The following is a 16,191-nucleotide window of genomic DNA, read 5'->3' as shown; positions in this document are numbered from 1 at the left end:
AAAAAAAAAAAAGTGAAGGGTGGGGGTTTATGCTTGCATTCAGAATGGTGTCCAATGTTGAAACAGTACCAACACAGAATGGGCCTGGCCACAGATTCAAACTCCTCTACATACATCTTGCATGTAGAGAACACAGAACACCTCATACTACAGTGCCCCACATTAACAATATTTTATTGAATTAATTTATTTAATTCATTTACACTCAACTGTGGCACATATTTTTCCACTCTTGCATGCATTTAGAAAGGGAATTGATGATAGTGAACACATTAAAAAGAAAGATGAGCATAAGTGTACAAGGTGGGGGAAGGATGATTGAAAGGTCATTAATGGTTTATATAGTGATACCCAAAGAAAGGATTGGAAGAGTTCTGGATGCTCATGTTTTCAGGTGAGAGAACAGGGGATTGTAAGATAATTTTTGCTAGAAAGGAAATTGAGAATGTAGGAAAAGGGAGGGGAGCAAAGTACTGAGAGTAAACAAATTGGATAGAAGTGTAAAGAGAAGATACCAAAAAAAGCTGAGGGAAGTGTGGGAGATGGTAAGAGACAGGAGTAGAAAAAGAATGGGTATGTTTTGAGAAAGAAATATTAAAGCACACAAAGATGGTATGTGAGACAAGTAGAATGGGATGGAACAAAAGAGGCAGTGAATTGTAGGATGAATAGATATTAATGAAAGCGAGGGTGGTATGGGGAAGATGGGTAGAGTATTTCAGGGATTGAATTTAGAAGAAGTTGGAGAAGGATTGATTTTGGCAGCAACAAATGCTAAGAAAACCACCATGGTGGAAGAAAAAATGCATAGGAAAAAATAAGATACAAAGAGCATTGAAAGAGGTGAAAGTTGGTAAGGCACCTGGGTTAGATGGGTGTCACATAGAGTGTCTGTGCACAATCCTACTGATATATCTGTCGGGTGACAGGTTCTTTTTATCAACTCCCAAACACTCCCAAATCTATCATCTATTTTGCTTTTGTAGTGGATTCACTTTTTATGGACTAATTTAAAGATGGTCTTTTGGAGCTATTACTTGTTTCTAGTACTTTGCCTTTTTTGGTATTGATATTAATTTTTCATTCTTGGCTCCATGCAGAAATAGTATTTAGATTTTTTTTTACAACAACCTATAGTCTTCATTTTTCACTCTTCTCATAATTTTTATATCATCTGTGAACATGTTGCAAAGCATGTTGTACCCTTCATCATGCCATTAACATTATTGCTGACAGTGAACATTGTGGAACACTGGTGATCACTGCTCTCCATCCTGACAACTTATCCTTTACTGCTGTCCTTGTATACCTTCCCTTCCATTTTTTTTTTTCACCCATCCGAGTAGTTATCAAGTTGTAAAATATGGGGGAGGTGTGTCTAACTTTTTTCCTGTTAAATTCAGGAGTGAGGCAAGGATATGTCCTTGCCCCAACACTTTGTAACTCTTTCATGGACTGGGTACTGGACAGAGTTGTTGATCATTGTCATTGTGGAGCATCTATTGGCAACACCAAGGTCACTGACTTTGTATTTGTTGATAATGCTGTCCTTCTTGTGGAGTCATTGGAGGTCCTGGTTGCAGCCCTCAAGTCACTACACAAGGAGGCAAGACTGGTTGGACTTCAGGTCTCCTGGACCAAGACCAAGGTCCAGGAGATTGGGGACTTACTGGATAACAGTTCAGTCTGTCTATGCATGTGGTGAGAACATTGAGGTCTTGGAAAGTTTTACATAACTTGGTAGTGTGGTGCATAACAGTGGTGGGTCATGTCAGGAGATACTCTGAAGGATTGGCATTGTCCATGGTGTTATGGACTCTCAACCAGATTAATGGCATTGTTGTTATTAATGTAAGACTAAGATTTGAAACTTACGGTCACTTGTGCTCCTTATATTGCTGTATGGCTGAGAGACATGGACATTGAATGCTGACTTGAAGATGCATCTTAGTATTTACCTAGTTGTATTTTACAAGAAGGGAGCTATGCTTATAGTGACCCATCTTTGTATCTTTCAGCATCTAGTTTGTTCTTAAATTCTTGTACTGTATGGTTTTTGCACATACTATTGTTTCGTCCAATTTGTTCCAGATATCCACCACTGTGTGGAAAACTTTTTTTTTTTTTCTCTCTCCAGATCTCTTCAATAACTATCCTTTTTGAGTTTCTTTTCATGTCCTTCTGTTTTTCTTTTGTCCCACTTTAATAAATCTTCTCTGTCAAGGACTTCCATGCCTTTCATGATTCTGTAAATGGCCAATAGATCTTTCTCTTCTTTGCTCCAGGGTGGGTAGTTCCAGTTTGGACAATCTTTGCTCGTATGTCAATTTTGAAAGTGTTGGAGCCATCTTTGTCAATGCTCTTTGGATTCCATTTTCCTTATATTCTTTTTTGTTCTGGATGTCCATAGTGTCATTGGGTACCCCAATCTTTGTCTTATCAATGTGACTAGTATTTTCTTTACCAAAGGATTACAAAGGATTACAAAGGTGGAGCATGCCAACAGGAGACCTTTTGATCCATATCTAGGTTGGATGCAAAAAAAAAAAAATCATATTAATAATAAATAAAAACTATAATAATGTAAATAACAAATAAAATACATAAATAAATGCATAGGTATAGTTGAATAACAAACAAACAGGTAAATAGTAAATGATGATAAATTGACATATAACTAATAATAAATGAAAATTCAGACAGACAAATGTTAACAAAACAAAAACAAATATTATAAGATAAATTATAATCATTACAGCATCTTACTTAGGTATTTATCTAAATGATTCTTAAAGCTTCGAACTGAACTACATTGCACTACCTGTGCAGGAAGTTTATTCCATTCATTAACTACACGGTTGGCAAAGTTGTTTCTACCTACTTCCAAATTGAATCTATTTCCGGACAGTTTGAGACCATTGTTTCTTGTCTGATTCTCATTCAATGTGAAAATTTGGTCACTTTTGATGTTGTCAATTCCCTTTAAAATCTTAAAGACCTGTATCAAGTCACCTCTGAGTCTACGCTTTTTTAGGGAAAACAGATTCATGTGCTTAAGTCGATTTTCATATGATTTATTTTTTATATTTGGAATCAGTTTTGTGGCTCGCCGTTGTACTTTTTCCAGTCTGTCAATGTCTTTAATGAGATTCGGTGACCACACGGAAACAGCATATTCCAAATGTGGACGAACTAACGATTTATATAGCTTGTTAATGAGTGATGGACTTTTGAAATCAAAAGATTGCGCAATCAATCCCAGAATCTAATTTGCTTTCTCAGAGGCTGAAATACACTGCTTGGATGATTTGAGGTCGTTACTGATAATTACGCAGAGATCTTTTTCACTATCCACTTTTGTTAACGAATTACCAAATAACTTGTAATCGTACTTACTGTTTTTTTTACCTATGTGCATTACCTTGCATTTACTTGTGTTAAATTTCATTAGCCACTTTTCAGACCATTGCTGTAATTGATCTAAATCTTGCTGAATATCTAATTGGTTTGAGTGATCATTTGCCACTCCGCACAGTTTTGTATCAGCAAATTTGGAAACAGTAGATTTTAGTCCATGGTCTATATCATTTATATATACTATGAATAGAAGTGGCCCAAGAACGGAACCCTGAGGAACTCCACTTAAAACACTTTTCCATCCAGAAGCTTTTCCATTTAAAACAACTCTCTGTTTTCGACCTTTAAACCAATTACTAGTCCAACTTAATAGGCTACCACTTATTCCATGCAAAGCTAATTTAGTAAGTAGTCTTTCGTGTGGGACGGTATCGAAAGCTTTTGCAAAGTCTAGATATATTAAATCTATATTGTTTCTTTTGTCATAATTCAAGATAACTGTGTTGTAGAATTCGAGTAAGTTAGTCACGCAAGAACGTTTCCGTCTGAAACCATGCTGGCTATCATTTATCAAACGGTTACCGCATCCAAGTAATTAAAAGCCACCTTTATTGATCTTAGTAAATTGTAGGTTTCTCTTACTATTTTGTTTATCTGCTTGTCTGGGGACATGTCTTTGGTGATTATTCCTAGGTCCTTTTCAGAACCAACTTTCTTTACTTCCTTTGCACCGATTTTATATTGTCCTGATTTTTTTTTTTTTTTTTTTTTTTTTCTCTTCTCCAAATTCCATTATATTAGGTTTCTTAATGTTAAAGTCAACTTCCCACTTCTGACTCTATTCCCAGACTTTGTACAGGTCTCTCTAGTGCATCACACTCTTTTTCCATACTTTCTTTAATATTTGCCAAGTTGTATTTACCTAGTTGTATTTTATGGGAAGGGGGAGCTAAGCTCATAGTGTCCCGTCTTTGCATCTCTCCATATCTAGTTTGCTCTTAAATTCTTGTATTGTTTTTGCACACACTGTTCTTTTGTCTAATGTGTTCCATACATCCACCACCACTCTATAGGGAAAGCTGTTCTTTTTCAGGTCTCTTCTATAATTGTCCTTGTTAAGCTTCTTTCCATGTCCTCTTGTGTTTCTCCTATCCCAATTTAGTAAGTCATCTCTATCAAGGACTTCCATGTCTTTCCAACAAGTCACTTCTTTTCTCTGTTCCAGAGTCAGCAACTCCAATTTTAGCAATCCTTCTTCATATGAGAGTTTTATTAATTCTGGGGCCATCTTTGTAGCTGCTCTCTGGATTCTTTCCATTTTCCTTATATTCTTCTTTGTACTGGGTGACCATAGTGTCACTGCATATTCCAATTTAGGCATTATCAATGTGACTAGTATTTTCTTTACTATTTCTTCATCCAAGTAGGTAAAAGCCACTTTTATTGAACTTAGTAAATTATAGGTTTCACTGATGATTTTGTGTATATGTTTGTCAGGGGACATCTTTTGTGATGATCACTCCCAGGCCTTTTTCAGATCCCTCGTTCTATACTTCTTTTTCTCCAATTTTATATTTTCTTGATATCCTTTTTTCACTTCCAAACTTCATTATACTACATTTTTTTTTATGTTGAATTCCACTTCCCACTTCGACTTCATTCCCAAACCCTGTTCAGATCTCTGTAATGAGTCACAGTCCATTTCAGTACTCACTTTCTTTAAGATTTTTGCATCATCTGTGAAGAAGCTCATGTAACATTCCACTCCCTCATCCATGTCATTCACATAAATGGCAAACATTGTAAGAGCTAGCACTGACCCTTGTGGGACTCCACTGATTACCTCTACCCAAGTAGAAGTCTTATCTCTGAGCACCACCCTCATTTTTCTTCCATGCAGAAAGTCCTCCATCCATTTCAACAGTTTACCTTGTATCCCTCCTATGGTTTCCAGTTTTCTCAATAGTTTTTTGTGAGGAACTTTATCAAAAGTGTTTTGTAGGTCTAGGAAAGCTCAATTGGCTCATCTCTCCTTTTATTTTATTATATTTAGTACTCTTGAGTAAAAGCAGATCAAATTAGTGGTACATGATCCTGTCAAAATCCAAATTGTCTCAGATTCAATATATTGTTATCCTCCAAATGTTTTATCCATCTACTTTTTAACTTTTTCACATATTTTAGCTACTGTGCTTGTAAGGGAAACCGGCCTGTAATTTGTTGGGTCTTCTTTATTTCCTCCTATATAAATTGGCATGATATCAGCATTTTTCCAGTCTCCTGACATTTTTCCTTCTTTGAGTGAGCAACTTCTTATGTTGTATATTTTGTCTGGTAGTTCTTCTTTACATTCTTTTAATATCTAATTTGCTATTCCATCTGAGCTGTGTGACTTTCTGACATTGAGGTTAGTTATTTGTTGCATTATTTCCTTCTGTGTTATTATTTCCTTCATGGGGGGGGGGAGATTTCACTTCTCTCCTTTCATATAAGCAAAATTTTTGGAGAAACTTGTAATTTAATAAGAACAATCAAAGTGGCATTTACATACCTGGACGAAGGAATGGTGAAGAAAATACTAGTCACTTTGATAAGACTTACTCGATATTTTGATCACTAGCCGTGAAAGCATGGTAACTGATGTAATGTAGAAGTCGGTGAATCTGTTGCAAATAGCGATCACAACTTAGATTCAAACTCCTAAACAATTTTAGAATAGATACAGTACTTGTGTTTCTAAAATAACCGATTTCAGTAAAGCTCAGTTCATAGGACTACGTCAGGAGCTTCAGCTTACAGATTGGGAGGCAAAATTAAACGAAAGACCTGTAGATCAGATGTGGGAAATATTTCAAAATATGATGATATGATGATACGGTTTAACGTCACAAACTCCCCCCTATCGGAAGGCTAGGACGGTGCCCCTCACAGAGGGCTTTGTAGCGTGGAATTTAATGAACCATGCCCTTGGTTCAACTTCGCTGGTGGCAGGATTCGAACCGCCGTCCCCTCGACCTTCGCCGCAAGTAATGACTCCCTAACCCGCTCAGTAACTTACATTCCTTTTAAGGACAGACGTTCCCCAAATCAGGCTCGCCCAAAGTGGCTCGACAAAGAAACTGAAAAAAGTATTGCTAAAAAGAGACAGGCTTATAAGAAATATAAGTGCTCTGGTGCATCTAATGACTATGAAAGTTATGTATCAATACAGAGAGATTTAAAAAAGACAATAAGAAAAAGAAAATGACAATATGAAATGAACATCGCTGATAAATCCAAAGAGAATCCCAAAGAATTCTATAGTTACATTAGAGATAAAAAGGTTGTTAGGAATCACATTGGTCCACTATTATCTGCTGATGGTCAACTTGAATATTCAAATGAAGGAATGTGTAATATCTTAAACAATTATTTTAGCTCGGTATTCGTAAACAAAATACCTCAAGTGAATTCCAAACTGAAACCTGTGAAAAGTCTAGGGTAAACTTACTCACTACGGTAAATATAACAAAAGAAAAAATTAAAAGGTGTATAGACAAACGCGGTTAATAAAACACCAAGGCCTGACGGTTGGCATCCAAGAATCTTAAAGGAAATGAAAAATGAGATTGTTGTTCCATTAGAAATTATTTTCAAGAAATCCATCATATCCGAAGATGTCTCAAGAGAATGGAAGCTAGCTAACATTACTCCCATATTCAAAAAAGGTGACAAAAAGAAACCAAATAACTATAGGCCTATAAGTTTGACTTCAATCGTAGGAAAAATAATGGAAACTATCATCAGAGATGCTATCGAACATCATTTAGAAAGTAACCATTTGATAAATGATAGCCAGCATGGTTTCAGACAGAAATGTTCTTGCGTGACTAAGTTACTCGAATTCTACAACAGTTATCTCGAATTATGACAAAAGAAACAATATAGATTTAATATATCTAGACTTTGCAAAAGCTTTTGATACCGTCCCACATGAAAGACTACTTACTAAATTAGCTTTACATGGAATAAGTGGTAGCCTATTAAGTTGGACTAGTAATTGGTTGAATGGTAGAAAACAGAGTTGTTTTAAATGGAAAAACTTCTAGATGGAAAAATGTTACAAGTGGAGTTCCTCAGGGTTCCGTTCTTGGTCCACTTCTATTCATAGTATATATAAATGATATAGACCATGGACTAAAATCTACTGTTTCCAAATTTGCTGATGATACAAAACTGTGCGGAGTGGCAAGTGATCACTCAAACCAATTAGATATTCAAGAAGATTTAGATGAATTACAGCAATGGTCTGAAAAGTGTCTAATGAAATTTAACACAAGTAAATGCAAGGTAATGCACATAGGTAAAAATAACGGTAAGTATGATTACAAGTTATTTGGAAATTCGTTAACAAAAGTGGATAGTGAAAAAGATATCGGCGTAATTATCAGTAACGACCTCGAATCATCCAAGCAGTGTATTTCAGCCTCTGAGAAAGCAAATAAGATTCTGGGACTGATTGCGCAATCTTTTGATTTCAAAAGTCCATCACTCATTAACAAGCTATATATATCGTTAGTTCGTCCATATTTGGAATATGCTGTTTCCGTATGGTCACCGAATCTCATTAAAGACATTGATAGACTGGAAAAAGTACAACGGCGAGCCACAAAACGGATTCCAAATATCAAAAATAGATCATACGAAAATCGACTAAAACACATGAATCTGTTTTCCCTAAAAAAGCGTAGACTCAGAGGTGATTTGATACAGGTCTTTAAGATTTTAAAGGGAATTGACAACATCAAAAGTGACCAAATTTTCACATTGAATGAGAATCAGACAAGAAACAATGGTCTCAAACTGTCCGGAAATAGATTCAATTTGGAAGTAGGTAGAAACAACTTTGCCAACCGTGTAGTTAATGAATGGAATAAACTTCCTGCACAGGTAGTGCAATGTAGTTCAGTTCAAAGCTTTAAGAATCGTTTAGATAAATACCTAAGTAAGATGCTGTAATGATTATAATTTGTTTTATATTATTATTTTTTGTTTTATCATCATTTGTCTGTCTGATTCTCATTTATTATTAGTTATATGTCAATTTATTATTATTTACTATTTACCTGTTTGTTTATTATTTAACTATACGTATGCATTTATCTATGTATTTTATTTGTTATTTACATTATTATAGTTTTTATTTATTATTTTATTATTAATATGATTTTTTTTTCGCATCCGACCTAGATATGGATCAAAAGGTCTCCTGTCGGCATGCTCCGCCTTTGTAATCCTTAATCCTTTGTAAGATTGGAATATGCAGCGACGACGTGGTCACCAAATACAAAAAAAAATGTATGATAAAACTTGAAAGAATACAAAGAGCAATTACAAAATTGGCACCAACATTCTCAGAACTATCATATGAAGAGACTAGCAAAACTTGAGCTACAGACATTAGAGCAAATTAGAGAGAGAGGAGAGTTGATAACTATTTATAGAATCATGAAAGGCATAGAAACTATTGATAGAAAGGATCTAATAAAATGGGATAGTAGAGATACAAGAGGACACTGAAAGAAAATCAAGAAAGACAGTTATAGAAGAGACCTGAAAAGAACAGCTTTCCCCACAGAGTAATAGACATTTGGAACAAGTTAGATGAGAAAGTGGTGTGTGCAAAAACAATACATGAATTAAAAATAGTCTAGATAAAATTAGATATGAAGACACGACACCACGAGGATAGCTCCCCTTCCCTTAAAATACAACCAGGTAAACCCATTGTTGTATTTTTTCTCTAGTGAAAACCAACTTGAAGTGTTTGCACATAACATCAGCCATTTCTGTATCTTCTGTGTATTCTGTGTTCCCTTGGCATAGTTTCACCATTTCCTATTTTTTTTTTTTTTTTTTTTTCAGTTTCCCATTTACATATCTATAGAATAGTTTTGGTTGATCCTTACATTTTTCTATTATGTCTTACTCATAGTTACATTTTTCTTCCCTGCATATTTTTACATATTCATTCCTGTGATTAACATATATTTGCCACTTTTTAGGTTTCCAATCTTTTCTCCATCTCTTCCGAGCTTTGACTCTTCCATTCTTCATTTTGCTACACCTTCTATTAAACCAGCACTTAATGTATACCCTTTCCTGTTTTTGCTTTGGTACATATTTTTCCATCCCTTCTTTATAGATCTTCATCAGAATCATCCATTTTTCTTCCACTTAAGTTTTTTCTTTGTAAAAGTTTTCCCAGTTTGCTTTAAGAAAAAATATCTTAAGTTTCTCAAAGTCCATTTTGCCATACATCAGTCTACTTTCTCTGTGTTTCTCATTTCTCTTTATGTACTTCCTCCTTTAATTCTAACTCGAGTATTATGTGGTCACTCTTTGCAGTTGGTGTCTTCTATTCAATCTTGTCTACTATTTCAGGTTTGGATGTAAATGTTAAATTAAGTCTCAATGCTTCTTCATTATTCCTAAATCTAGTGTTTTTCTTTACCAATTATGTCATTGTATGTTCCATGTTCATGTTGAGTAATACATTTCCCCATTGATCCTCTCCACATTTTACTGTCATCTCTTCCCAATATATTTCTTTTCAGTCAAAATCACCCATGAGTATTGCATTACTTCCATCCATCAGCATCTCTTTTAATGAAGGATTTTGTATCATCTAACATTTTGTAGTAATCTTTCTCCAAGATCCTGTTTTTGGGGGCACATAAACCACTGCAAATTTTCTGTTTTTTATCTTATTGTCTTCAACTCTTATTGTGATCATCTCTACCCTGTTCACTACATATGTAACTTTCATCACATTTACCTAAATTGCGGCATACAAGTCGACCTGGCATATAAGTCGACCTCAAGATTTTTTTTTTTAGCTCAAAATTCTGACTTAGGCCTATACATATAGGTCGACCCCAAACATATGGTGGGCTACCAGTGGCCCAAAACTTACATAGGTCAACCGGTAAATGAAATAAAGCTATAATAAACTTACCTAGGTCTACCGGTAAATGAACTAAAGCTATAATAATATGATACATTTTTGTATTGTGTTGTATAGCAAACACCAGCAGTTACTGCATATTGTATCGGTATAACTTATGAACATAAAATTCGTCAAGTCAACATTACCTCCTATAAAATATGACTGTAATACCATAGATGGAAGATCATTCCAAGTAGTTTTTAGATAATACTGCTGTGTATTGCACTCTTATTTTATTGTAAAACACAGTATGACTGTACCGCACACCCGCCATTTGCATTAGTAGTGTGAACAATCTGTGACGTCACGCTACCAACCTGTCCGATGATGGTTGAGGTTTTGCTTTTGCAACGGGTCTTCATATAACATCTGTGCTTCAGCCTCTCGATGTTTGTCTAAATAAATCCTATAAAGACAATATTCGTTCAGAATGGAATAAATGGATGATGGAGGGAGAAAAGTCATTTACGAAGGGTGGCAATATGTGTGTACCTCTTGTTTACAACTCGTTGGTAAAGGTTTGCATTTTAGCCCCGCCCTATAAGTCGACCCCTAGATTTGGAAAGATTTTTTAGGCGTAAAAACTCGACTTATACGCCGCAAATTACGGTATGTTTTTTCTTAACCAGGAACATGACTCCTCCACCTTGTTTCTCTTCCATATTTCTAAGCCACTGATTACATAATCCATGTCCAATACTGTTTGGTATGAGTGGACCTTTTAATTTTGTCTCCACAATTCCCATTATGTCTGGTTTAGCTCCTGATAGGTAATCATTAAGTTCGTTCAATCCTGAGATTAATCCATTTATATTAGTATACACTAATTTTAATTTTCTACACCCTCCATCTCATTCCCTGAATTCTTTTCAGTCTCGTATCTAGCACCCTCCAGTAGAACTGTGTTTTCCCAGTCTCCATTCTCTTCTTGTTTTTACTTTAGCTTCATTTTTTAACATCCTAATTCTTTCTCTTTCCTTGTCATTCATGTCTCTTTTTATCCATATATTTTCATAATGTTCACTTGCCAATTTTCCTGTTCTTGTTAAGATTTCTTCCACTGCCATTTGTGACCTTAATTTAATCTTTAGTGGTCGGCTTTTTCCTTCTCCTTCTTCATACTTGCATATTCTATGCACTTCCTCTATTTCCTTGTCTTTATCTTGCTTGTTATCCTGTACTACTTTTAGAAGATTTTTAGCCAATTCTTTGTCCTTTTCTCTCTGGAACAAATTTCAGTTAAGTTTTGCATCATCTGCAAAGAAGTTCATGTAACATTCCATACCTTCATCCATGTCATTTACATATATAGCAAACATTATCAGAGGCAGTACTGAATCCTGTGGGACTCCACTTATCATTTCTTCCCAAATAGAGCTTTTATCTCTGAGCACCACACTCATTTTTTTCCCATGCAAGAAATCTTCCATTTTAATAGTTTTCCATGTATACCTCCTGTTGTTTTGAGTGTTCTTAATTTTTTGTGTTTTTGCCTTTTTGTAAGTCCAGGAAAGCTCAATTTGTGTGTGTTTTGTGTATGTGTGTTTTGTGTTTAGTTACAGGCTTTGTTTCAGCTGTTGGAGAAAAATTTGGCAATTTTGATGGACATGCTGAAAGATCTGAAACATAGTTATGGCTTGCAGTACTTGGCTTTCACGTTGATTTCTGGGAATACCCAAGAGCTGACCCCAAGTTCAGACTGGCTGCTGGTGGAATGAGATCATTAGCAGCACCAGCAGTACCTATGGATGCAGTTCCTGAGCCTCCAAGAACAGAAAACTTCCAAACCTCCAACATTGCAAAGGAGCAGCGAATCTACTTTCCAGAGACATGGCTGTGGCAGCTTGAGACTCTTGAGTTAGTTACTATGGCAAGCCTTCAGTTGTCATAAGCAGTGGTTATCATGATTTTTTTTTTTTTTTTTTTGTGCATGATTTACAGTAACACACATGAAAATGTGCTTACATAGTATTTGCTTGTGCTGAAATTTGTCAATGCATGGCATATTCTTTTGAAGTAATCCTTAATCTTGATGAATGTTTCACTTTGTTGACTTGCACCAATTTCACATGAGGTGGTTTAGGATGTGTCACAAACTAGCTTCTGTATTTGAGTTTATACATCAAATCTCAGCTGTGATTTGAACAGTTCCTTCACTCCAGTAGCTAGTATGATAATTTTGCCTTTTAAAGGGATTTTCTCACTTCACAAGGACAAACGAAAGGGTGGGGTGCAAAGCTATTTAATTCACATGATATAAAAAGATACAATTTACCTTAGCCTGGCATATATGGGATATGCACAGGGTATGAGCAAGGGAGTTGGAGAGATGCCACTACCCATGTCTCTTAGATTTATATCAGGACTGCACAACACAGTGCCAATGGCAAGTGCCAGTTTATTATGAATATAATCCTAATCTACGTCTATCTGGCTTCACACAATCTATCCACTTTTTTTATTTTTATATGAAGAAGGTTTATAAATCATCAATTTCTAGTAATCTAGATTAATAAAAGAATACATTTAATATTTAGGGGCTGTTACTTTTTTGTGTCATTATTTATGGCACCCTCTGACCTTGGACAAAAGTGCCCAAGTTGTGTACTCCTCCGCCAGTTTGTAAGTCCTGCAACTGGGACACTTATATGGGAAAATACTTAATTCATGTTTAAATCTTATTTTCTAACATAAGATAACCTACTAATTGGTTGATTTCAACATCAATAGTCATTTACATTAAGGATGGCAAGTAATTATGGCTCTTGCTAAGATGTGGCTTATGGTGCCACATCCATATCTCTTTGTTACATCTGTTATGGCACATCAGGGAACATGACATATTCTCATTTCCCAGATATTATTTAAGTCTGTGAAGCAAGGCTTGAACATTTTGTATCTGGATGCAACAAGACTTCAGCTACTACATTTTGTTTTCCCGGGATGTGTTGAATGCTTAAATCATATTCGTGGAGTGCTAATGCCCATCTAGCTAATCTGTCATTTTTTGTTTTTCCACCTATGATATATTTCAGGGGGGTTATGGTAATTCAGGATGATCACTCCTAAATCTAGAAAAAAATTGGAATTTCTTCGAAGCTAATATAAGGCCGAGGGCCTCCTTTTCAATGGTAGAATACTGCCTTTGATAATCCTTAAGGATTTGAGACATGAATGAGATGGGCCTCATGACACCATCCTTTTCCTGAGCAAGCATAGCACCCACTGCTACATGACTGGTATCACAAAAGTCGTAGATGGCTTGTGTGAAGTGTTGTAGTAATGAATGCATGGTGGGGGTTACTGCAACTGTGACAATGACTTGCCAGCTGCACCACCACTCTCCATCTCTCTGCCACCATTTTCTCCTCTGTGTCACTGTTTCACTTCTTCCATAAATCCTTCAATATCTAGTGTTGACATGACAAACATCATCTTAATCACCGTCTTCCTGTTCTTCACCTTGATGATCATCTTGAACAGTTTGACAAAAGAATGTGGTGATCAGTGTCTGCTGTTGCTTGTTCACCTCCTCTCTATATTTTTCAATGTAATAATGAAAGAGATGGTCTAATCCAAAGATAATCTCATTGGACCTCTGTCTACAAGTTTTGTGGTCCAGCAGTTCTTCTTTTAACTTTTCTACTACTAGTAGGATGTGGCTTATGTTACGCATAGGAAGAGTTTTCTCACCAGCTGTGCATTGTTCACTTTGCATGTCGACCTCTCCTCCTCTTGCCTCCAACAGCTCATCTGCCTCATCCATTCACTGTTGAACTTCCAACTGATCTTGCTCTGGTTCAACAGAATAGACTTCTTGGATATTCTGCAGTGTTAGTCTTGTAAACCAGGCATGGCTTGAGCTGCCTGGAGGGTGGCTGCTACCGCTTCACTGAGAGACTAAATGGCGTTGTTACCTGCGGGAACACAAAGGTGAGGCACTAGGGTTCACCACACATGGTTGATTGTAGTGAAGTTTATTTCATCTCAGGATTTTAAAAGAAAATCAGCACCATCTTTGATAGTAAAACATTTCCAAAATTGAATCACTGTCATTTCTGGAGCAGACTATTGTGGTGCAGATGTAGCTTTCGACACTAAAGTTGCTGGTGAAGCAGGTGGGGAGTCCGGATTAGATGAATCAGGGTTAGGTGAGACTGAAGCTGCAGCTGGCAAGGGCATTGGTGGCAAATCTGGTCGTCCATATCCTCGTCAATGGTCAGCTCCTCCATACCATAAAGTTCCTTATTGTTTTCAGTTTTTACTCCTGGGTAGTCATAGACATTTTGATGGTAAATTTGCTTTACTGTGTTGATCAGTTCTTGATCGAGGGGCTGAATAAGGGATGTTGCCTGGATTTCATCCTTGCATCAGGAATACAGTGATTTTTTAGCCAGTCGGAGAAACTACTGCCCATCATCCATCCTGAGAAATGGAAATTATATACCAAACTAAGAAATAAATATGTAAAATTATATAGAGAAGAAAAAAGAAATTATGAAAAGGACATAATAGATAAATGTAAAGATCAACCTAAACTATTTTATAGATATGTAAACGGCAAACTAAAAAATAAACAGGAAATACACAAATTACGTCAAGGTAATAGAGAATACACAAGATATAGAAATGGCAGATATTATGAACAAAGAGGAAAAAAATCTACAAAACTGGGATAAAAAAAAAATTAAATAAGATTTCCTCCACTAAAGAAAATAAACATTACTCAGAATGAAATAAAGAATCAAATACTAAAGCTCGACATTAACAAGTCACATGGACCATATGGAGTATCAAACTGGATACTGAAGGAATGTATAGACTAAGAGGAAAAATATACAAAATAATAGAATGCTCTCCCAAAGAAGGAAAACTACCAGGAGACTGGAAAAATGCCAATATAGTGCCTATATATAAAAGGGAGAAATAAGGAAGACCCAACAAATTATAAACTGGTGTCCCTAACAAGTAGAATAGTCAAAATTTGTGAGAATCGTCAAAGATAGATGGACAAAAGTTAATTCCCCCCTCTTTCTCCACACTAGCTTTCCTTCCTAAATCTATTGTTGTATTTCTTTTTTCTTCAGACATTTACTCCTATCCTTCCTTTACTTTCCTCTCCTCACCCCTTTACTATCCTCTCCCTACACTTCTTCCCTTTCTCATCTCGCTCTGCATTATTTATGATGAATTATATATTCCTGCTGTCCACTTGCTATATGATCTTATGGTCTAAACGAAAAGGTCTAAAGGAGTTATCACTATAATGAAAATTATTTATTTAGTCTATCATATTTTCATTCTAGTTTTCACTCATCAGTTTTGATGTATTGAAATTTTTTAATTTCTTGTCTGTATTATTTCCTTCATGATATAATGTATGTTATTTGCATTGTTATGAATTGTAATTCATCCCCCTACTAGAAAGGGATGACAGGAGTTATTACTGTATTGGAAGTTATCATTTTCACCTTTTACTAGTTCTTATTGTATTGGAAATTATCTATTCTAAAGGTGTATTTCTTTATACTTATTATTTACATACATATACCAAAGGCTTTTTCCCCTACATGGGGGGTAGCCAAAAAGAAAAAGGCATAGAAACTTAGTTCTTGGTGGGTTTGTGTCCAGGTGGAGAGAACTGGAGAGAATCACACCAAGTACTTATCAACAATGGATACGCAAACTCAGATGTATCACAAGCAATACAAACACATTTAAACAAATGGTACACCGACGAAGACAAACGCCACAAGCGAAAACAAACCTATAAAAATCTACTACAAAAGCCATATGTCCACAGAATACAAAGCAGACGAGAAGATCATAAAGGACATTATTCACAA

At 35.7% G+C, this 16,191-nt stretch overlaps 1 protein-coding gene across 2 annotated transcripts in view; it reads left to right on the top strand.

Annotated features, from left to right (window-relative positions):
- Positions 1-11,967: 11,967 nt before the first annotated feature.
- Positions 11,968-16,191, top strand: part of LOC143041015 (alpha-1-inhibitor 3-like) — a 76,607-nt gene continuing 72,383 nt past the window's right edge. The window contains exon 1 of one of the 2 annotated variants that reach the window (XM_076212587.1): positions 11,968-12,202. In XM_076212587.1, coding sequence (XP_076068702.1) covers positions 12,060-12,202 — 143 coding nt within the window. In that variant the 5' untranslated portion in view covers positions 11,968-12,059. The remainder of the gene's footprint in view (positions 12,203-16,191) is intronic. The other variant, XM_076212576.1, reaches the window with a different exon arrangement.

The sequence above is a fragment of the Oratosquilla oratoria genome, chromosome 2, assembly GCF_046742065.1.
Source record: "Oratosquilla oratoria isolate Oo_2021 chromosome 2, ASM4674206v1, whole genome shotgun sequence".
Taxonomy (NCBI): domain Eukaryota; kingdom Metazoa; phylum Arthropoda; class Malacostraca; order Stomatopoda; family Squillidae; genus Oratosquilla; species Oratosquilla oratoria.
Note: the sequence above shows the minus strand (reverse complement) of the source record. Positions and strands in the feature narration are given on the sequence as shown.